At 52.0% G+C, this 23507-nt stretch overlaps 2 protein-coding genes and 1 long non-coding RNA gene across 3 annotated transcripts in view; 2 read left to right on the top strand and 1 right to left on the bottom strand.

The window, feature by feature from the left end:
* The window catches only part of LOC123350078 (deleted in malignant brain tumors 1 protein-like), a 267416-nt gene that overhangs the window by 43195 nt on the left and 200714 nt on the right, over positions 1-23507 (top strand). The gene's annotated exons all lie outside the window — the stretch shown is intronic.
* Positions 6239-8296, top strand: LOC123350128 (CD5 antigen-like). Its single transcript, XM_044988525.1, has 2 exons — positions 6239-7304; positions 7734-8296. Exons 1-2 carry the CDS (start codon positions 6873-6875, stop codon positions 7740-7742), a joined length of 441 nt encoding a protein of 146 aa, XP_044844460.1. The 5' UTR covers positions 6239-6872; the 3' UTR covers positions 7743-8296.
* LOC123350139 lies at positions 13607-23193 on the bottom strand. The gene is made up of 3 exons (XR_006573716.1): positions 22737-23193; positions 21137-21282; positions 13607-14213 (listed from the first exon to the last, which is right to left on the bottom strand). It is a non-coding gene; the product is annotated as an uncharacterized LOC123350139 (long non-coding RNA).

Here is a 23507-nt window from a genome sequence, read left to right as displayed (position 1 = left end):
GGTGGGGCTGGTGCTGTTGGTGGGTCACTCACCCTGGCCTGCTGTGTCAGGACGTCTCTCTCGAGCTCAGGACAACGACAGGCCAAGTGGGTCTCGGGGTCCCAGGAGCTGGGGGACAGCCAGGCTGGGGGAGCGACCTCCTTCTGATCAACCCATCTCCCACCTGGATCCGACCCCAAAATTTGTCTTCTAAGGTGCCTGCAAGCAGGCAGTGGGTGGAAGTGCCCAGCCCTTCGGCATAGGGCCCCTATTGGGTCAGGCTCCCCCCTCCCTCATCTGCCCTGTGTGGGGAGCTCCCGCTTGGACTCAAAACGCCAGCTCAGCCAGAGAAGGAAGTGGAGCCAGCTGCAGAGATTCCAGGCAGAGTCAGAAGGGGAAGCAGTCAGAAAGTTGGGCTAGTGCCATGGGACTCAGGACAGTCACAGAGTGGGGAGATGCCTCTGAATTCATCCCTGCTTCCAGCCCCCCCACTGTAGCCGAGATCCCACTTACTCCCCTGCTAGAGCCAGAGCTAGAACCCAGAGTCCTGGCTCCCAGTCCCCCCACCCCCCGACCTTCCTCCTCTAATCACCGGACCCCACTCACCTGCCAGAGCCAGGGACAGATCCCAGGAGTCCCAGCTCCCCCCACTCCCCAACCACCAGATCCCACTCCCCTCACAGAGCCGGGGACACCACAGGGGCCAGCACTGCCTGTACAGGGAGCCAAGTATCAGAGGGGTAGCCATGTTAATCTGGATCTGTAAAAGTGGCAAAGAGTCCTGTGGCACCTTATAGACTAACAGATGTATTGGAGCATGAGCTTTCGTGGGTGAATACCCACTTCGTTGGATTCATGTAGTAGAAATTTCCAGAGGCAGGTATAAATATGCAGGCAAGAATCAGGCTAGAGATAACGAGGTTAGTTCAATCAGGGAGGATGAGGCCCTCTTCTAGCAGTTGAGGTGTGAACACCAAGGGAGGAGAAACTGCTTTTGTAGTTGGCTAGCCATTCACAGTCTTTGTTTAATCCTGAGCTGATGGTGTCAAATTTGCAGATGAACTGAAGCTCAGCAGTTTCTCTTTGAAGTCTGGTCCTGAAGTTTTTTTGCTGCAGGATGGCTACCTTTAAATCTGCTATTGTGTGTCCAGGGAGATTGAAGTGTTCTCCTACAGGTTTTTGTATATTGCCATTCCTAATATCTGATTTGTGTCCATTTATTCTTTGATGTAAGGACTGTCCAGTTTGTCTGATGTTCATAGCAGAGGGGCATTGCTGGCACATGATGGCATATATTACATTGGTGGATGTGCAGGTGAATGAACCGGTGATGGTGTGGCTGATCTGGTTAGGTCCTGTGATGGTGTCACTGGTGTAGATATGTGGGCAGAGCTGGCATCGAGATTTATTGCATGGATTGGTTCCTGAGTTAGAGTTACTATGGTGCGGTGTGTGGTTACTGGTGAGAATATGCTTTAGGTTGGCAGGTTGTCTGTGGGCGAGGACTGGCCTGCCACCCAAGGCCTGTGAAAGTGAGGGATCATTGTCCAGGATGGGTTGTAGATCCCTGATGATGCGTTGGAGAGGTTTTAGCTGGGGACTGTAGGTGATGGCCAGTGGAGTTCTGTTGGTTTCTTTCTTGGGCTTGTCTTGCAGTAGGAGGCTTCTGGGTACACATCTGGCTCTGTTGATCCGTTTCCTTATTACCTTGTGCGGGTATCATAGTTTTGAGAATGCTTGGTGAAGATCTTGTAGGTGTTGGTCTCTGTCTGAGGGGTTGGAGCAGATGGTGTTGTACCTCAGTGCTTGGCTGTAGACAATGGATCGTGTGGTGTGCCCGGGATGGAAGCTGGAGGCATGAAGGTAGGCATAGCGGTCGTAGGTTTTCGGTATAGAGTGGTGTTAATGTGACTGTCACTTATTTGCACCGGAGTGTCTAGGAAGTGGACCTCCCGTGTAGATTGGTCCAGGCTGAGATTAATGGTGGGGTGGAAGCTATTGAAATCATGGTGGAATTTTTCCAGAGTCTCCTTCCCCTGGGTCCAGATGATGAAGATGTCATCAATGTAGCGTAGGTAGAGAAGGGGCGTGAGTGGACGAGAACTGAGGAAGTGTTGTTCCAGGTCAGCCATAAAAATGTTGCATGTTGTGGGGCCATGCAGGTGCCACTGGTCTGGAGGTATATATTGTCATCAAATTTGAAATAATTGTGTGTGACAATTAAGTCACAGAGCTCAGCAACCAGTTGTGCTGTGGCATCATCAGGGATACTGTTTCTGACAGCTTGTATTCCATCTGTGTGTGGGACGTTTGTGTAGAGAACCTCTACATTCATGGTGGCTAGGATGGTGTTTTCTGGAAGATCACCAATGCATTGTAGTTTTCTCAGGAAATCAGTGGTGTCCCAGAGATAGCTGGGAGTGCTTGGTGGCATAGGGTCTGAGTAGAGAGCCCACATATCCAGACAGTCCTTCAGTGAGAGTGCCAATTCCCGAAATGATGGAGTGTCCAGGATTTCTGGGTTTGTGGATCTTGAGTAGCAGATAGAATAACCCCGGTCGGGGCTCTAAGGATATGTTGATTTGTTCCTGTTTTAGTGTAGGGAGTGTCCTGAATAGATGGTGCAGTTTCTTAGTGTATTCCTCAGTGGGATCTGAGGGAAGTGGCCTGTAGAATTTGGTATTGGAGAGTTGTCTGGCAGCCTCCTTTTGGTAGTCAGACCTGTTCATGATGACAACAGCACCTCCTTTATCAGCCTCTTTGATTATAATGTCAGGGTGGTTTCTGAGGCTGTGGATGGCATTGCATTCTGCACGACTTAGGTTGTGAGGCAAGCAATGTTGTTTTCCCATATTTTCTGCCTGTGCACGTCGGCAGAAGCATTCTATGTATAGGCCCAGACTGTCATTTTGACCTTCAGGAGGAGTCCATGTGGAGTTCTTCTTCTTGTGCTGTTGGTGGGAGGGTATCTGTGTATCTGTGTGCTGTTCAGTGTTATCTTGAAAGTATTCTTTGAGTTGAAGACGGCAAAAGTAAGCTTCCAGATCGCTGCAGAACTGTATCATGTTTGTGGGGGTGGCAAGGCAGAAAGAGAGTCCCCGAGACAGGACAGACTCTTCTGCCGGGCAGAGTGTGTAGTTGGATAGATTGACTATATTGCTGGGTGGGTTAGGGGTACCACTGTTGTGGCCCCATGTAGCAGGTAGGATTTTAGACAGCTTACAGTCCTTTTTCCTTTGTAGAGAGGTGAAGTGTGTAATGTAGATCTCCTGTCTTATTTTAGTGAAGTCCGTTTGTATGGAAGTTTGGTTATTTATGAGAGTCTCCAGGTTGGAGAGCCCTTTTTTGATGTACAGGGAGCGTGACCCCCACTGAGTTCCTGCCCTGCTCCCTGCAGCACTGGCCATCCATTGCCACATCAACGGGTTCATTTGCAGGCAACACTATTGACCGCAGTGTCACTCCCCTGCCCTCCTTCATCCCATCCCTGGGACACGTGCTGAGCCCAGTGCCCTGGTGCCAGGAAATGATCTTGTGACTGGTCCATGGGCCGGCCTCTCATTCCGGTTCCTCCCATACTGACCTGGCAGTCCTGTGCCAGCCCTTAAAAGGGGCTTCCCAGGCTGGTGAGGTGAGAGGAGATCTTGGTACCGGATCATGGCAGGATGGAGCTGCTCACCCTGGGGGAGCCACAGATCTGCGGCTGTGCCTCTTGCTCTGATTCAGTGAGGGCCTCTCTGGGTGTGGAAGGCACCCGTCCCAACAGGGGGAGGTGCCGGTTCGGCAGCCCCTGCATCCCAGGTGTATCCCTGGTGTGGGTACAATGAGCTCGCCTGTTTTCCCCCAACCAGGAGATGTGGCTGAGCCATTCCCTGCCGAGTCCTCTACAGGGAGAGGGCCTCAGTCTGTGTGCTGGTGGGGCCAGGCAGTGTCCTCAGGGGGCTGGTTTGTGCACCAGGGAGAGAAGTAGGGCAGAGCAGCCGATGGGCAGCCAGCCACCCTTTGGAGAGTCAGCTGCCAAAGCACAGGTCCCAGAATGCAATGGTATTAAGGCAGGTTAGGTCGCAGAATGCAACAGGAGTGAGGAGCCATGTTATGTTAGATCAAGGGAAACAGAAACCCCAGCTATTTACCATCTTCCCCCCACACACCCCTTCCTTCCCCTGCAATTCTTAGCAAAAAAACTCAGCTCCCTTGTGTGTTCACACTCGATCTAGCCCCTGTCCTCCAGGTCAGGGTGGCTCCTCTCTCCAAGGGGAACCTGCTTGTTGTCACACTGACCCAGGCCCCCATTGCATCCCTGCCCCCACACAGCGCGCGGACCATGTGCTGTGACCATGGCACATGAAGACTGTCCAGGCTGGGCAGCACAGGGCACACGATGGCCCTCCCAGTGTGTATGCAAATGAGGTAGGAAGGGAGCTGCGCAGTCTAACCAGCCCACCTGGGGGGCAGAGTGGCCTGTATGCAAATGAGTGGGGACAGGTAGAGACACGCCCGGCTTGCTCAAGGGAGCCAGGGTCTCTCCCTTCCAGCTGCCAGTCCTGGACCCACAGTAGGGGCACGACCCTCTCTCCCCAGGAGCCGTGTGCTCTGCAGGCGGGCGGGCGATCTCGAGGGGAGACTACCCATCTTTCCCTAGTGACCACATGGCCAATGGGAAGCTCTGGGTGTTTAATGCACACGCTGCTGAGTGGAAATGGGAGCAAGGGGTAATGGGGAGGAGAACGAGCTATGGATAAGGGACAGGATGGGGACCCAAGAATCCAGATCCACCCTTGTCTTGATCCCGATGTCTGATGGTTATAGCACGGAAAGGGGGCCAGGAGCAGTGGGGGGGGGGCAGGTTCTGTCCCCGTCTCTGGCCAGAGAGTGGTGTGAGGGAGCAGGTTCTATTCCCTGCTCTGCACAAGGCTCACCGTGTGACCTGGGGTAAGTCACTTCCTGTCTCCATGCCTCAGTTTCCCTTCTGTAAAGAAGGGACACTGATGCTGCGCCATTTCCTGGGCTCAGTGACCTGTCTGCAGCATGTGGCGGGAGGGAGGTGCGGGAGAAGGGCCCAGGGTTAGTGTGGCAGGAAAGCCCATTCTGCCCTGTTCTGCACTCGCTGGCAATGCCTTGCGCTGAGCTGGGCCTTCAGTCCCTGCAGCCCCTGGGGTCTCCCCGCGCAGCCCCGGAGCAGGTGTCTCAGCAGCTGTGTTTGCTTTGCCAGAGGTGAGGCTGGTAGGTGGCCCCCACCGCTGCGCCGGGCGAGTGGAGGTGCATCTGGACGGGCGCTGGGGCACCGTGTGTGATGACGGCTGGGACCTGGGCGACGTGGCTGTGGTGTGCAGGCAGCTGGGCTGTGGGCAGGCCATGGAATCGCTGACTAGTAAAGTGTTCGGCCCGGGTCCCGAGTCAGACCCTGTCCTGATGACGAACGTGGAGTGCCAGGGGACAGAGGCAGCGCTGGGGAACTGCCAGTACATGAAAGCAGGGGACAACTGCCAGCATGATGAAGATGCGGGGGCCCGTTGCCAAGGTGAGCTGGCCTGGAGAGCCCTGGCCATAGGGGAGGGATGGGAGGATGCCTGGGGTCCCAGGGTGGGGGCTCAGTTCTGACTGAGCAGCCTTGCTGGGTAAACACTGCACAGTCTGCCTGGGGAGCAGGGAGGGGACCTGACAGGTCTGGAGGGTGGGACAAGCAGGGCCTGGGATCTGCTCCCTGTCATGTCCCCTTGCTCCCTGATGGGGGTACAATGAACTCGCCTGTTTCCCCCCTCAACAGGGGATGTGGCTGAGCCCTGCCCTGCCGAGTCCCCCCACAGGGAGAGGGCCTCAGTCTGTGTGCTGGCGGGGCCAGGCAGTGCCCTCATGGGGCTGGTCTGTGCACCAGGGAGAGGAGCAGGGCAGAGCAGCTGATGGGCAGCCGGCCTGGGCCTCCTGGGGCTCCCCCGTTCCCCTGGGTCCCAGCACGTGTCACTGCCGTGCCTGGCTCTAACTGCTCTGGACTCTGCGCTGCCTTGAGACCGGGAAGCTTTGGGGTGCACGGGGCCCCTCTCTACTCCTGACAGTTTCCCCCTTCTCTCTCCCCAGGTGCCTCCTCAGGTATGTATGTCTGGCCCCCAGGCGACTGCCCTTTGCCAGAGCCCAGGCCAGGTCCCAGAGTGCAATGGTATTAAGGCACCTGTCTGAAGTTAGGTCCCAGAATGCAGTAGGAGCGAGGAGCTGGCCGAGCACAGATCCCAGCATGCAATGGGAGCAAGGAGGGTGCCTGAGATGACCACGTGGCCAACGGGAAGCTCTGGGTGTTTAATGCACATGCTGCTGAGTGGAAATGGGAGCAAGGGGTAATGGGGAGAAGAACGAGCATAAGGACCAGGGGCAGGATGGGGAGCCAGGAGTCCAGATACACTCTTGTCTTGGTCCCAGTGTCCTATGGGTTCAAGCACAGAATGGGAGCAAATGGGAGCAAGGCACTAGGAGCTGCCCTATGTGAGCTGTGACGCATTGCAATGGAGCATGTTCCCCTGGGAACGTGGCATCACCTTTTTCTCCTCCCAGCTATGGTTTCTCCCTGTGTTGCCATCTCACTCAGCGCTGGGATCTGCCAGCTACATTATCTTAGATCAAAGGGAGCAGAAACCTCAGCTATTGGTCCCCTGCCAGCACCCCTTACTTCCCCTTCAACTCTCAGCAAGAAGCCGCCAACTCTGCCAACCCATGGTGTGTTCACACTTAATCTAGCCCCTGGAGTCATGTGCCAAGGTGAGAGAGCAGTGCTGGCACCAGGCCTCACCCCTGCCAGACCCAGGTCAGGCAGCGTGTGCCGTGGCCCCAGCTGAGCCTGGCAACAGCTGCCCCTCCTGGGTGGGCACACAGGGCACAGAGAGCACAGCACTGGCGCCCCTGCGATGTGGGGGTCAGTGCCGGGCAAGCCCCCTCCACAAGCCTGGCCATGCCTTCCCAGCATGCACTGGGGCACCAACCCAGCTGACCCCCCCACCTCCTTCCTCACAGAGCCCTTTGCACTGCGGCTGGTGAATGGCCCAAGCAAGTGCTCCGGGCGGCTGGAGGTGAGGTATGATGGGCTGTGGGGCACCGTGTGTGACAACGACTGGTCGGAGACCGACGCCCAAGTGGTCTGCCGGGAGCTGGGCTGTGGCCCAGCCAAGCCATTGGCCCCAAAGCTGCAGGACTGGCCCCGCTTTGGCCAGGGTACAGGGAAAATCTGGCTGGACGACATCCGCTGCAAAGGCACCGAGGAGACCTTGCAGAACTGTGCCCACCGCTTCTGGACCTACCACAACTGCACCCACCGGGAGGACATCAGCGTGGTCTGCCAGGTGCATGCCCACACCCAGGGATAGGGAGATACAGGGAGCCCCACAACTTCTGGGTTCTATCCCAGCTCTGGGAGGGTAGTGGGATCCAGGTGGCTAGCAGTGGGGCTGGGAGCCAGGACTCCTGGGTTCTATCCCAGCTCTGGGAGGGGAGTGGGGTCCAGTGGGTTAGAACAGGGGGGCTGGGAGCCAGGACTCCTGGGTTCTGTCCCAGCTCTGGGAGGGGAGTGGGATCCAAGCGGCTAGCAGTGGGGCTGGGAGCCAGGACTCCTGGGTCCAGGCAGGGAGTGGCTGTAGTCACTGGCTGTGTCAGTGAAGGGGTGAGGCTGAAGCTGGCAGAAGCACGCAGTTGGGTTCCTGGTGCTCCCTGCAGCCCTCGCCCAAGGCCATGGGCAGTGCTCCCTAACCGCCCCTGCTCTCTTCATCCCACAGGACAACTGAGCCAGCCACAGCTCCTCTACGGCCTCCCATTGATTCCCCCCGCCCCCGAGCTTTCAGTGCATCCCCCCTGCCGCCAGGCTCTTCCTCTCTGCTGCCAGGCTCCCTGGCCCTGCCCGCCCAGCCCGGGGATGGCTGTCGGTTGTGCAGGGGCATGGCTTGGTGAGTGCCCGGGGGATTCCCATTTCAGGGATGAACACAGGTGCCCAGGGCATTCCCCTCCCACTGGGCGCCACATTCTGTGGGCTGCAGCACAAACCTGGCACGGCCTGGGGCTTGCGTCTCACTAGCAGTGGGGCAGCTCGCCCTGGCAGGCCCCGCTTGGAACACGCGTCTCCTGGGCCATTGCTCCAACTGCGGCCAAGGGAGCCGTCCCTGATAAACCCCAGCATCGCCGGGGTAGGGCTGCACCCCCCCCCAGGGGCTGGGATACACGACTGTCTCTGCTGGAGGGGTCCGTGCTGCATGGACAGGCAGGAGCCGGGAGGGGGAGAGCCCCATGTGCCACATGCCATCCCAAGCTGAGCAGATGCAAATAAAGAGCTGGATCCGCTGGATGACCGACTGCCCCGTGTCTGCCTGCGTCCGCCAAGCGCTCAGTGCTGCACAGGTGGGCCCAGGCCTCACCCAGCGCAGGCCTCACCCCAGCCGGTTCACAGCTTGATGCACTGGGAGCAGCCCGGTTCCTGAGAGCTGTGGGCAGAGGTGTCCGGAGGAGCCAGGCACAGCAGTGCCCTAAGGAAGGAAGGTGCTGCCTCCAGAACTGGCCCAGAGACAGCGAGCTCCTGCAGGCTTCGGTCCCGGCTTCGGCCAGTAGATGGCAACTGTCTGCATGACAACACACACAGCCCACTCATCACAGTCAGTCCGCCCCAGAGCCATAATGGAACCCAGGAGTCCTGGCTCCCAGCCCCCCCTGCTCTAACCCACTAGACCCCACTCCCCTCCCAGAGCCAGGGTGTCATAGGTTTATTCCCCACTTTGAACTTTAGCGTTCACAAGATGGGGACCTGCATGGACTTCTCTAAACTAAAATTTTAGTTTAGATCTGGTTCTTGCTGCCACCAGTCAAGTTTTAAGTGGCTGACACACTCCCTGTTCCCCAAAAACTTTTCCTGGGGAACACAGATCCAAACACCTTGAATCTCAGCACAAAGGGAAATAATTTATTTCCCCCACCTTCTTCCCCCTCCTCTTGTCCGTGGGAGAGATACCTTGATTCAAACTCCTTGAATCAAACAAAGAGGGATTCACTTTTCCCCCCTCCTCTTCCCCTGAAAATCCAAACAAGGGAAGAAATCAATCAAGTTCTAAAAAAGAAAAGATTTTATTAAAGAAAGAAAGAAAGTACACTATCTCTGTAATACCAGGATGGAAAAATATCACAGGGTCTGACTTATAAACCTGGAGAGACTTCCCCCTCCCTCCTCCTCAGAATAATCAAAGTAACAGCAAGCAGGAATAAAGAATTTATCCAGCAAACACACAATTGCAAATACAGAAAGTAACTCAAAAGACTAATCCGCCTTTTTAACTAATACTCACTATATTGAATAGAAGAGGCTATTTCAGGAAACTTGGAGAACTTGAAGGATATGACTGGCCTCTCTTAAATCCAAAAAGAGACTCAATCCAAAACAAAGGACACAGACAAAGACTTCCCTCCACAGAGATTTGAAATTATCCTGTCCCTTGATTGGTCCTCTGGTCAGGTGTTCATCAGGTTACTGAGCTTGTTAACCCTTTACAGGTAAAAGAGACCTTAACCCTGATCTGTTTATTTATGACACAGGGATAGAACCCAGGAGTCCAGGCTCCCAGCCCCCAGCAGCTGTCCCTGTTCCCTCACAACTGGCTGGTGTCCCTGCCGACACTGGGCCAGTGTAACCTCTCCCAGCATCTCTGGGCTGTGACCATGTGTCCTGGAGTTGGGGGCTGGAGGGGCAGCCTCTTTTTGTTCTGGCGCAGATGGGGCAGCTCCTCCGCCCGAAGGTTCCTCATTCATGCAGACGCCCCCTGTGCTCAGCTCCCCTGCCCAACCTGAGGGAGTGGTTGAGACCCTACAGTCAGGGAAGGGGGGACAATGTGTCTGGGAGCCCTTTCCTCCCCTTCATGGCACCCACTGCAGCTCCCACCCTCAACAGGTCTGGGGCGGGTGCTGGGGAGGGAGCAGACCCTGGGCCACAGGAGGGGAGGGGCACTGGGAAGGGAGCTTACTCTATGCCCCGAGAAGGGGGAGTGCTGGGGAGAGAATGGACCCTGCACCTTGACAAGGGGAAGGGCTTTGGAAAGGGAGCTGATCCTGTGCCCTCAGGAGGGGAGGGGTGCTCGGGAAGGATCTGACCATGTGCCCTGAGGAGGGGCACGCCAGGGATGGTGGGGACCCTGTGCCCCAAGGAGCGGAGAGGTGCTGGGGAGGGAGAGGACCCTGTGCCCTGAGGACGGGAGGGCACTGGGGAGAGAGCTGACCCTGTGCCCTGTGGAGAGGAGGGTTGCTGCAGAGGGAGCTCACCCTGTGCCCTGAGGAGGGGCAGGGCACAGGGGAGGGAGGTGACCCTGCATCCCTAGGATGGGAGAGATACTAGGGAGGGAGCAGACTCTGTGTCCTGAGGAGGGGAGGGGCGCTGGGGAGGGAGCTGACCCTGTGTCCCAAGGAGGGGAGGGGCGCTGGGGAGGGATTTGTCACGTACACTGAGTTTTCCTTCTGTGTCCATCACCGAGAAGCATTCCCAGACCTTGTTTCTTTCATGCGTATCAGGGTCTTCTTTTCTTTACAGCACCCCATTTTTGCCTTCTCAGGGCAGATTACATCAGACACACCTGGCTGCTGGCTCCAGGCTCTTTTCTCCTTGCAGTTCCTCTCCGCCCAGTCCCACTGTGATGGAGTAGGAACTGTCTGTGTGGGGGATGGGAGAGCCGGGGCTGACTTTAGGTGAGGGACAGGACCTGAGCCGGTAACCTGAGCCAGGCAGGGGGGAGGGGAGGTCAACACCTTTGCCTGGGAAACTGGACAAAGGAGGGAGCCTGCTAGAGAGGGTTTTGGTCAGTTTCAGTTTGGGCTGGGTGGGGGAATTCAGGGAATCCTAAGCTGGGATCCAAGCACCCTGATCCCCCGGAAGGACCTGATTGAGGGGTCCTGGTTGTGCCTACAAGCTCTGCTGTAGCCTGCGTTCCTGTTGTCCAATAAACCTTCTGTTTTACTGGCTGGCTGAGAGTCACTATGAGTCCCAGGAAGAGGGGTGCAGGGCCCCAACTCCCCCATACTCTGTGACACCCACATACACGCCCTTGTTCACACTCCCTTATCTCCCCCACACACTCCCTTGTTCACACTCTCTCTGATCGAGTGATAGAATATTGCAAGGCTGGATGGTTCATACAAATGGTAACTGAAAAAGTTACAGAGCTTGCAAAAGTTACAAAACTTTAAAAGGCTCTGCTAACAATAACTAAAGTTACAAAGTTTGCAAAAGGTTACAGAACTTAATGATCATACTAGCAATGACTTAAAAGTTACAGATCTTACAATCGCATTCTACTGGATTGAGCGTAGGCTTTACATAACAGAGGGGAGGGGCGCTGGAGAGGAATATCATAGAATCATAAAATCATAGACTTTAAGGTCAGAAGGGACCATTATGATCATCTAGTCTGACCTCCTGCACAATGCAGGCCACAGAATCTCACCCACCCACTTCTATAACAAACCCCTAACCTATGTCTGAGCTATTGAAGTCCTCAAACCATGGTTAAAGACTTCAAGGTGCAGAGAATCATCCAGCAAGTGACCCGTGACCCGTGCTGTAGAGGAAGGAGAAAACCCCCCAGGACCTCTGCCAATCTGCCCTGGAGGAAAATTCCTTCCCAACCCCAGAAATGGCGATCAGCTAAACCCTGAGCATGTGGGCAAAACTCACCAGCCAGACACCCAGGAAAGAATTCTCTGTAGTAACTCAGATCCCAACCCATATAACATCCCATCACAGGCCATTGGGCATATCTACCGCTAATAGTCAAAGATCAATTAATTGCCAAAATTAGGCTATCCTATCATACCATCACCTCCATAACCTTGAAGCCAGATATGTCTTTTGCCTCCATGCTTCCCTTGGAAGGCTATTCCAGAACTTCACTCCTCTGATGATTACAAACCTTCATCTAATTTCAAGTCTAAACTTCCTGATGGCCAGTTTATATCCATTTGTTCTTGTGTCCACATTGGTACTGAGCTTAAATAATTCCTCTCCCTCCCTGGTATTTATCCCTCTGATATATTTATAGAGAGCAACAGTCTTGCCGACCCTTCCAGACGGATTTTATTTATTTTCCAAGAGACAAACCAAAAGGAGAAGAACAGCATAAGGCAATTTTGTTGCTGGCCTTGGTCTCTGCTCTCTGGTCTTTCCTCCAAGGTTATTGCCAAACTCTCTGTCTCTAGCCATCCTTGCTGCTCCTTCCTTTCTCTGCAGCTCCTGCAACTCTCTCAGCCACTTCCTCTTCTGCGCCCTGCTGATCAGTAAATGAATCAGCTGATCCCTGTTCAGGTGGGCCTTCTTAGCTGCGAGGGTTGGCTGAGCTCAGGCCTCCAGTCCTTATAATGCCAAGCCACCCATGATGGGGCTATTTACAGGGACAGGCCATAATAAAAAATCTAGTCCTTTTCTGCGTCACCTCCCTCCCGCTCTGTTTTACCAGTACAGCTAGCACCAATACCGTGTGTGTTTCGTTCTCCCATTCCATTCTTCGTGTGTTTACATATTGCTCCTTCTGCATAGGACATCCTCACCACACAAGTTCCCCAATCCAGCACCCCTTCTTTAATGATAATAATAATTCATAATAAACAAATGACTATTTATCAAAAGAAAGAAAGAAATTCCTAATTCTTACATATCCTGCTTTCTTTGTATGTGTCAGTCTTCCTTAAATCACAGGGGCTTTGTATTAGGGAGTGTCCTTACTTTTTCTGTCTTGTAAAGCACACACTATTGACACTGAACAGATAAATAATGGAGACATCACAAAAATAAACCCCAAACCCTTTGTCATAAAGATTGTTCTCATCAGTAAAGCAAGCTATAAAAATTAGGAAATGCACAAAGGACTAAAAGGCTGCAAAGTGAAGGAAAGTTAGGAAATACCAGAATGAGCATTGCCTGTGCAACATTAACTCTGCAAGAAATGAGGCAGGGATCCTACGGGCAACAGACTCCTTCAATACACAGCCCCAGAGAAGAAAACCCTGGGCACTGAATAAGGCAGGGTTCCCAGGGAAAAAAAATAATATGGGATCATGTAATTAAAGTCTGCATCATCATGCAAATGCACAAGAGGACTGAATTAAGGGTGCCAGGGCAAAACTTCTTTGGACATTTGCTAACCTGAGAATGCTTCACTTTGTAACCTTTTCATCCTTTTTAAAAACCTTGACTTTGTATTTCCTAAGTATTTTATTGATGAAAGCAAACGTGAGTAACGTTAAATGAAGGGTTTTTGTTTGTTAATTTCCTTTGTTTTTTTAATAGAAAGAAAATATTTTATACATGTGCTGTTTAAACAATGAAGCTCTTACTCATGTGTTGTTTCAGTATATATTTTATTGCCATTGTTATCTTTGTGAAAATCCCAGTTTTACCACTCAATGCTGTGTTAATCAGAGTATTGAAAGTAATTAAATTAAACCGTATTAAAACAAAACTCATTTTATGCTGAGGTTATGGGGCAAATGATGCTGCACGGGCTGAAATTGTGGAAAAGCAGCATCACTGTGCCCTTTACCCAGCTCCTGGAGAAATTATGGCTCCTCAGGACAACCTGGGAATGGGTGGTTCCAACCTCTGTGTGGGGTGCGTGGTTTTCCGTCTAAGCATCACTGAGAGCCAGCACATCTCGATTTCACAGGATGAGTGAAGTCTAGGAAGCGCTGAACTTCTTGAGGACTTCAAACTTCGTCCCATTTATGAATGGCTTCCACCTTATTTGGATCAATCGTAACACCTTCTGGGGACAAGATGTACCCCAGAAACTCTGTGGAGGTTCCGCTTTTCCAATTCTGTGTTGAGACCATGCTGCCGAAACCGCTCCAGGTTTGGATGTGGTGTGTGTGCTGCTCTGGATTCTCCAAAAAGAGAAGTATGTCACCCGAATAGATGACACTGTCCCCAAATACATCACTGATGAAGTGTTGCAAGGTCAGAGGATCGTTAATTAGCTCAAATAGCATATCAGTTAAAATGTCCATAGTGTGTTTTGAAATCTGTCTTCCATTTGTCCCTTGCCCAAATGAGTGTTAGTTTGGAAATCCTTGCAGATGAAGTTTGATGAAAACCTTTGCAGATTTCCTGTGAGCCAACAATTGTGGGATTCACAGCATGGGGTAATGGTGTCATATTATCACTTTGTTCAGGAGCTGATTGTCTAAAGAGAGGCGTAGTAGAGTCCCACATTTCTTCTTCCCAAAAAGAGCCTGGGCACCTGTGGGAAATGCTTATTTGTTCATAAACTCTTAGGACCGGTTTTCATGACTATAAACAGGGAGAGCACTAATTCTGGTTCCAATAACGCGTAAATACAGGGAAAAGCAACTTTCAACCAAGGTTGTAGGTCAATAGGGCAGTCATAGTCCTGGTGCAGAGGCAACGAGTCCACATTTCTTTCAAAGGTATCCATGTAATCCTTGTATATATCAGGAATGCCAGGAGTAGTATAAGGGCCTAACCCCACCCCTTGACCCCCCATAAGCTCCACCCCTTGACCTCTTAGTTCCAGCGACAGTTCCAAGGAGGAGGAGGGAACGACCGAGGGGAGCCCTTTGGCCCAGCTGTTGATGGATACGCCGGAACCCGAACCCAAAACCCAACTGCTTGTGAGACACCCCAATGAGCATGGTGGCCTCTCTTGTCCACCCCCTTAGAGGTGGAATGCGATTGCAGCTCGGGGGAGTCACCGGCGGACAAGATGAACGGAAAAGACATCACACGTGTAAATGAATGATTAAGCAGCGACGGCTGAGGAGGGGGTGTAATGGGTTAGGAACCGGAGGTTGTGTAAATCTAAAAACAAGCAGTGGGGTGCTTACACTGTTTCTTGAAAATCTCGCAACAGCTCAACGATGCCTTTCTAGACGACCTGGAGGATCTGGACAGCATTGCCTCAAGTAGCGAAGATGAACCAGGCCCACCTTGTTTATGCTCAACGCCAATACAAATTGTTGAAGAGGACTCTGAGGATGATGGCTATGAGGAGTTTAGGAGGCGGCTTGGCATAGAATTAACTGAGCCAGTGCCACGTCGTGAGCATAAAAAAGTCATGCAGACTATTGTATGCGTTGCTGTTTATGCTGCCCTTAAGCACTGCCTTAGGGAAAAGCTTTGTGAAGATTGAGAGGGCCGTGTCATAGATGCACCAGCCCAGTGGCCCCATGACTGGGTGACTTGGACTTCAGTGGATATCAACTGCAAGCTACGGGGTCTGTGTGCTAAGCTGTGTTTGGAAAGCTTATTAAACACTGTTATTGCCAGAGGTTCTGCTATGCAATGTCTGTGCCTAAGCCAAGAACATTTAGCGCAAGGGGGGACCTTGATCAATGCTGTGCAGTTCAGTGGAGACCCTGACTGTGTTTTAAAGAAAATAACCTGCTTACAGCTGGAGTGGAAAAATTGCAGGCGTCTTCTGGTTTGGTTCTTTCCTTTAAAACACGGTCAGGGTCTCCACTCAACTGCACAGCATTTCTCCAGTTATAGCAGCAACGTTAACAAGGACGTGTGTATTACTAATTGTGGTTTTTTGCTATAAAAGCTGTTGAAAAATCTGTATTCGGGGGGGATGCCAGCTGCTGGTACCCCCCTTGCATGCTCGTAATAAAGGGGCCTCAGACAATTCTGATCCAAACACAACGCGGGGTCGTTTTTCCACGGCACAGCGTGATATTGGCCGTCTAGTCCGCACAAAAAGTTACAGAACCCTGCTTAAGAAAAAGAGTATTTGTAAGAAATCTAAAAGGATTCAGTTAGAGAACGATGAGGGGACAAACATGCGATAGAAAACTTGGTAGCTGTAAATTAAAAAAAAAAACACTATTGAAAAGGGCTTTGTGACTATCTGTGTTCCTGTTATAAGGCCTTTGGCCCTTAAGTGAGCTAAAAGTTTTAATGAAGCATCTTGGTTTGGTTTCAAGGAGCTGTATGTCTTTTAAATAAAAAACACATTGTTTGTGAGAACCTAGCGCTTGTGAGTTTTGTGTGTACAAGAGACCCATTTACAGCAAAAAGCTGAAATGTATGTTGTGGGAGGGGAAAAAAAATCCTAAAAAATGTGTTTACAATAAAACAAACAGGGCTTGTTCAGACGTGTTTGAGTACAATAGAGTTGACTTATTCTGCTGAACTGAGTGGGTTTAACCACACACACCCCTCACTGCATAGCCAGGGTGACTGCGATTACTTACCCTTGTTGCTATAGGGTTAAATTTGATGGGGGTGGATGGTGAGTTCTGATTAATATGAAATTAAATAAAACCTCAGGAATTCGCAGCTGCTATTGGACAGTTTAAATATACCCCCTGGAGTTGGCAGAACTCTATTGGACAGTTTAAATATGACCCCAGGAGTTGGTGGAATGCTCTGGGTCATTCTTTCTAGAAAACACCCCCACCCCAAACTTTAAGCATGAAAGAAACATGTTTTAAAAAAAAACCCAAGCCCCACATTGATATCTGCAAAGGGCCCCCCGCTTGGAAATGGGCACTGCTCAATACTGTAAGAAGGCCCCACAGAAAAATGTATTTTAACTTACAGAAAAAAAGAGAAGAAAAAAAAGCCCTGTTATGCGGACAACTTGGTTCCCCCACCCCAGATCACCACAGCGGGTGCTGTGGGAGAGGTGCCTAAAGTCCTTAAGGATCTATTAGTTCAGAGCTGTGGGGATTAAATTAACCTGCCAACTACTATGCTGAAGTCTGTTTGAAACAGTGGGCTAAGATGGTATAAAAACCTCAGGTCTGTTGGAGACTGTCCTTTTCAACAGAAACTTTCTTGAAAGGCTGCTGAACGGCAGACAGAGGTACGGCTGGCTGGCTTAAACTCTGAAACTATGTATTGTATAATGCCTCTCTTTGCCCAGGCTGTCTTAGGCCCTGGCTACACTGGTGCTTTACAGCGCTGCAACTTTCTCGCTCAGGGGTGTGAAAAAACACCCCCCGAGCGCAGCAACTTACAGCGCTGTAAAGCACCAGTGTAAACAGTGCCGCAGCGCTGGGAGCTAATCCCCCCGGGGAGGTGGAGTACCTGCAGTGCTGGCGCAACTCTCTCCCAGCGCTGGCACCGCGACCGCACTCGCACGTCAAAGTGCTGCCGCAGGAGCGCTCCCGCAGCAGCGCTGTACAGCTGCAAGTGTAGCCATAAAATAATGGTGCCTATCTTTATTGCAGTGTGATCTGTTTAGCATGGAACCAGTAACTTTAAGCTGCAGTTCACCACCAGACCAAGGTAAAAACCATTTTAATTATAGTTGTGCTTAATACTGTTTTAAAAACCTTTCGGTATTACACAGGTTGTATAGGGATTTGGTGGTAATAGTAACTAACATTTTTGCTTGTTCTTTAACCTGAAGGCCCAAACACACCCGGGGGGTGGGGGGACAGGGACAGAACAAGCATGTGCCTCACTTTATCCCATAGTGAAAGGGAACTTTTTTGCAACTGGCTTTTAAATGCATTGGGGGGGGGGCGTATTGAAAAGTATATGGAGGCAAACTTGGTTTGGTGTGTGTATAAAGCTGCTGTTTTGTGTGTGAGAGGGGTCTGTGCAAGCCATAGATGTAAGGTTTTTAAAAGTACTTGGTTTGTTTCAAACTAACAAGGTTTTTTTTTACTGTGCATAATGTGATGTGTTTTTAAAAACGGGTTTGAGGCAATTGTGGGGAATAATACTCACTAACCCAAAGGCCCAAGCACACATGGCTGGAGGACAGAACAAGCAGGGGCCTTTCAAATGCATGGGTTGTGGGGGGGTGGTTATTGAAATGTATATGGCTGCAGACTTGGTTTGGTGTGTTTGTAAAGCTGCTGATTTGTGTGTGAAAGGGGTCTGTGCAAGGCATAGGTGTAGAGTTTTAAAAAGTACTTGGTTTGTTTCAAACCAACAGGGTTTTTTACTGTGCAAAATGTGGTTTAAAATGGATTTTAAAAGCAGTTTGGTTTTTTATTCTGCAAAATGAGATGTATTTTAAAAAAAAATGTTTGAGAGTTTTTTGTTGCTTTTGTTTGTTTGTTGTTGTTTTTGTTTTGTTTTTGAAGTGGTAGAAATAAACTCAAAACTGTGTTTGTTGTACAGCCTGAAATGGATTATTTGTTTTAAAACTATGACTTTTTAAATAGAAAAACACCCTAATGACTATTTAGTTTTTCAGTTTACAAGACGGTTTCATCTGTTTTATAATAATGTTGTTTGCTCCACAGTACGGTCAAAACATGAGAGATCCTTAGACCAGAGGGAAAACAAGCTCAAAAGAAAAAGGAAAGAGACAGCTGAAAAGGAAAATTCACCAGCATCAGTGACAGATGGATGGATGAAGCCCAGTAAATATATTTTGATTATTGGTTTGGTTGTTCTATGAGGTTTTAATACATAGGTGTGGGTGAGAAAGATGGTAAAGTTCAGTTTTGTAAAATAGTTCACGCCCCCCCCCATAGGCACGGGCAACTTTTCTGACAATGCTGTAGTCAGAGCTACAAGGACACCTCCTCCAGAACCACCAAAGAACCAGGAATCTGCTTTGAGACCTTTAACAATGCAAAACAGCACAAGAGTGCAGATGAAGCATCCGGGCAGTCCAAACCTCATATCTGCCAAACCCAAGGGCAAAACAAGACTCTGGTAAAAAACAACCACAAAACCACAACTCCAGTTCCTCAGCGGCCACCACCACACCAAACCCTGAGAAAACTGTGAGCGAAAACGCCCACATTCACAAACCCAGAGCATGTGCTCTAGGGGCTCTGAATGTGCGCAGAACCATACACATTCACAAACCCGGAGCATGCACTCTAGGGGTTGTGAATAAAAAAAACAAGGACTGACAAACCATTCTCCCAAAACCATAAGCTCATCACAGCTCCCCTATATTCTAGTATTTGAGAAGAGTTTGATGCTTCATTCAGAAAACTGATGGATGCTGTATCTTCGGGGGCTCTAAAAGAATGGCATTTGAAAAAGATTTGGGAAAAATCTGACGCTTCGTTCAGAACACTGATGAACTCTGTATCCTCAGGGGGTCTAACCAACGACCGCAACTAGCTTACTGGATGCTGAAATGAGTCTGTTCTTCAGAGAACTGATCTAGCCAAATACTAAAAGGCTAAACTTTACAGCACTGTGCTTCAAAGGTACCTAATGTACATGAAGCAGAGCAATGCAGATAAAGTGATAATAAGTCTGTTTCTAGCAGAACAGGAACAGAATGTAACTGCCAAACCCCCAGAAACACCAAAAACCTCAGACTCTGTTGCTCAGGAGGTGCTGGATAACGTGAATAAGCGTTATAAGAAAAATGCATTAGTATTGCTAAATAAGCTGGGCCAGGATAAAAATCTCTCTTCATGGAACAATAAAGGGGCTTTTGTGTACAAAGGCTCTGTGGTTAATGGTTCTAACATGCTCGACTTAGTCAGGGCTGTCACCCAGATGTGCTCTGTTCCTAGCAAACATGTACCTAAGGATGGGATGTGTTTACGAATGCCATGGCGGAACTGAACGTACCATCTTCCGTCACAGACAATGCGGCTAACAGAGATCTATTGGAACGCCCAACAACCTCAACCGTCGTTTCTTAATCATTCATTTACCTGTGTTCACCTTGTCCGCCAGTGACTCCCCCGAGCCGCAATCGCATTCCACCTCTAAGGGGGTGGACAAAGAGAGGCCACCATGCTCATTGGTGTGTCTCACAAGCAGTTGGGTTTTGGGTTTGGGTACTTGCATATCCATCAACGGCTGGATTGGTCAAAATCTCCTCTTGGGGCGGTCCTACTGGGGCAAAACCCATCCTAATTGGTATAGGGCAGTGGGAGGAGTTATTAGAGAGGTCACACGACACATCTGGCTTCCGGTCATGTGGCCGCCTTGACCCCAGAAGTAATACCCCCATGGGGCAGGACTTCCAGTGACAGGTGGGAGGGATTAAGGGGTCATGGGGCAGGTTTAGGGTTTGATTGACAGTAGGGCCCTTATATTACTGCTGGGTGTCCGAGTCAAGAATGATTATGTCCAGGCAGAACCAGAGCCAAGTCCAAGTCCAGGCCAGAGGTCGAACCTGGGCGGTCAGACCAAAGATCAGCCAAGTCCATGCCAAGCCAAAATCCAGATACAGGCCAAAGGTCAAATCCGGGTAGTCAAAATCCGAGGAGTTGGGGAAAATCAGGAGGAGGAGGCAATTCTGGAGCGGGTGGGTGGAGGGCCTGGAGCGAGGCTAGAGAAAGGCAAGGAGAATACTGAGCCGCGGTTCATAACCAAAATTTGGAGCCAAGAAGGGTCACGCCAAAGTCATAGCCAGAGACCAGAGCCAAGAGTCAAGCCAGAGTCAACAGCGAAGAAACCGGAGGGCAGGGCAGGACAGGGTGGTACATGCGGGAGGGAATGAGAATGACTTACTGGAGCCCTGGAGACCCCTCATCGGGGGACTCCCTTCCTAGCAATACCAGAAGGACAGCGGGGTGACAAAGATGTCTCTGAGACTGGGTCCAGGCCAAGGGAGCTCCCATCCAGGCTGTGTGCCAGGACCCCGTCACCCTCCCTGTTCATTTCACACTCACAGACCCCCTAGCCGGAGGGGAGAATAAAGGGCAGAAAGCGAAGGTGCCCCTGGGGGAAAGGCTCTAGGCTGGGACCCAGTCCACTTCCCACATCTACACCCAGGATTGTGTGACCAGGCCCAGAGCCCTTCCTCTGCGTCTCAGTTCCCACCTGCCAGATGGGGAGGATCCTCCCCTGCCCCAGGGTGTTTGGGGGGAGTTTCATTCCTGGCTGGCAAAGGTTCAGATACCAGGTGGGTGGATTGGGCCCCAGGTTGGGGATGGTCGGACATTCGCTGCATCAGGGGTGACAGGGGCCAGGGGAAGGTCTGAGCAGTGACGACGGGGGAGGGGCTCCATGTCAGGCCACCCCTCCCAGACTGCAATGGCTATTGAGCAAAACCCCTGCTTCTGCGGATGCTCTCACTTCTGGGCCAGCCCCACAGCCTGATTCTTCCGAACCAGTATCTGGCCTGGCCCCAGTTCCAGGGGTCAGGGTGGGGCAGGGTGTCCAGAGTGAGGTGCTCGGCCTTGGTTTCTCTCAGTGCTGCGAGGTCTATGGCCGCTCCCCCCAGCCCTTCCCCCCAGGCAAAGTGAGACAGAGCAGTACCTGCGGCAGGGGGTGGGAGCTGGTCATGCGAAGGGGGGGGCCCTTCAAGGCTGCCCCACGGAGCACAGCCCCTGCAGTGCGTCGGGCACCTGGCCGAAGACCCTGATGTTAAATAGTTGCACTAGGATGTTGGCTGTAATCTCCCCCTGTTGCAAGGGAACAAGGATCAATCAGAGACTCCGATGCCCACAAGAACGAAGGGTATTAACGGCACCGGGAGCCAGCAAAATTTCCTCCCCACGTCTGAGGGATGGATTCCCCCGCCCAACCCCTGAGACGAAATTATCCCTCTTCTCTAGTGACTTCCATCCCCTCTCCCACCATTGTGGAATGAACTCCTGCCCCCACTCCTCTCAGTCCCCCTGAGAGCTGTTCTACCTCCCAACCCATCTGGGGATTCAGCTCCGCTCCCCAGAGTCCCCTCAGCCACCCTCGCCCCCTCCAGCTGAGGGGCTGGGAGGCTTTGGGCAGTAGTGCCGTGGGGTGAGAGGAAGTGGACACCTTTCCCCAGGGATCCCCATGTCCTTAACGTGACGCCATGGGCAGTGGCTCTGGTGAATGGGGCACTTAAGCAGCCTCTGCTGACTGACTCCTCCAGTTCTCCCAGAGCAGGTGGGGGCTGCGATAACATGATACCAGGGCTCCAGGAACCAGCCTGAGGCCCGGAGGGGGATGAAAGGCTCACACAGGTGGCTAGGGGAGTTGGCAGCTCCTAGCATGAGCAATGGCAGTGTGTCGGGTTGATGTGACGCCTGTTAGGAAATAGCCTTGCTGGAGAGCTGGGTCTGCCCTGCTTTGAGCTGCTCAGGGGACAAGCTGGCACCGACCAACGGCACTTGCCTGGGGTCGCCCTCTCCTTGCTCCCTGGTCAGCACATGGGGATGGGATGGGAGTGATTTTCAATGGCCTGGAGGTGAAAGGCCCTGGAGATCCCTCCCCAGTTGATCCCCCTTTGGTTACTTTGTCCCCTATCAGCTGGCCGGCTTCCCTCAGGATGGAATACGTCAGCACCAGCCCAGCCTGGCTGACATGGAGCTGGGGTTGGTGTATGGCCAGAAGCGCTGCCTGGAGGAAAGATCTTCTTTGGTCTTCTGTGAAGATCTCTCCAGAGACCTAAAACCAACAGCACCAGAGCCCTTGCAATTGTCCAGAACCAGGCTCCAAATCCCTCTAGTGGCTCACAAGGTGGAGAAGAGTCCTGGGGCAGCCAACCTTTGGGGTCCCATAGACCAAGGAATTCCCTTCAGTAGGAGGCTGCAGGCACTGAGGCCTCAAATAGCTCTTATGGAGCAGGATTCACCGCAGGTGCCATGAGATGCTGGGAATGTGTCTCCGCGCTCTGGAACCCAGCTCACACAGACAACACAGGACACTCTACTGCTCCCAGCAGCAATAGCTCCTGCAGCTCACCTGCTAGAGGTTAGGGGTCTTTTAGATCTGGTTCATTCCCACACCTCACCCCACTGACACTCCCATGAGCCTCACATACTCTGTTGGAAATAAGTAGCAGGCTCTTGCCCTGTGTCCACGACACACTCACTGCAGGGGGGAGACAGCTCCACACCTGAGCTGCTACAATGCACTGGCAGAGAGTCCTTACCTCTCCCACCCTGGCCATTCTTCTGTAGCCCAGGCGCTCGGTGTCCTGGAGCCCGTCCCGGGACCACAGCTCTCTTGCCTCTCTGATGTTGAGCCCTGGGGGAGAAAGACACACCCATTGAGGAGGTTTGGCCTTCCGCTTTCAGTGCCTGTTTCCTTCTGGGTGCACACTGGCCAGGCTCCTCGTGGCATCCACAGCCCAATGGAATCGCAGGGTCCATGCCAGGCGGGTTAGTACCAGAAGGGGGATTTGTTTCGGCCATCACAGTAATCATGTGACCCTTACGGTCATTGTGCTCTGGAAGTGGGTGCCTGTTCATGGGGGTGTCTAATACTGAGAACCCCCCACACCCACTGAAGTCAGGATCTGGCCCTGGCTACCCAACTGGTGACACCCTACAAGCTTTGTGTCCATCCCCTGTGGTGCCTGCTCCTGCCCCTGCCCTCATGATGGGCTCTTTCCCTCCATGTGTCTCAATAGCTCCGTTCCTGTCCCCTCACGAGCTGGCTGCCCCGTACGGGGGTGGGCTGATTTCCCTGGGCTGGGGGACAGAGCTGGGCTCTGAGATAAAGCAGCCAATTTCCCTGGCACTTTCACACTCATCTCCTTAATTCAGAGAGGGGGGAGAGAAAGAGTCACCATCTAAGCTGGGGTCGGTCTCAGAGGAGGGGGCTTCTTTCTGTAGGGTCCCATTGCCCAGCAGAGGGAGTCTCAAAGGAGGGGCCTTGTTTCTATTGGGGTTCCTCTTCCCCGCTACAGTGGGTCTAAGCA

Source organism: Mauremys mutica, chromosome 15 (genome assembly GCF_020497125.1).
Source record: "Mauremys mutica isolate MM-2020 ecotype Southern chromosome 15, ASM2049712v1, whole genome shotgun sequence".
NCBI lineage: Eukaryota > Metazoa > Chordata > Testudines > Geoemydidae > Mauremys > Mauremys mutica.
The sequence above is the reverse complement of the archived record's forward strand: the minus strand, read 5'-3'. Positions and strand labels throughout refer to the sequence as shown.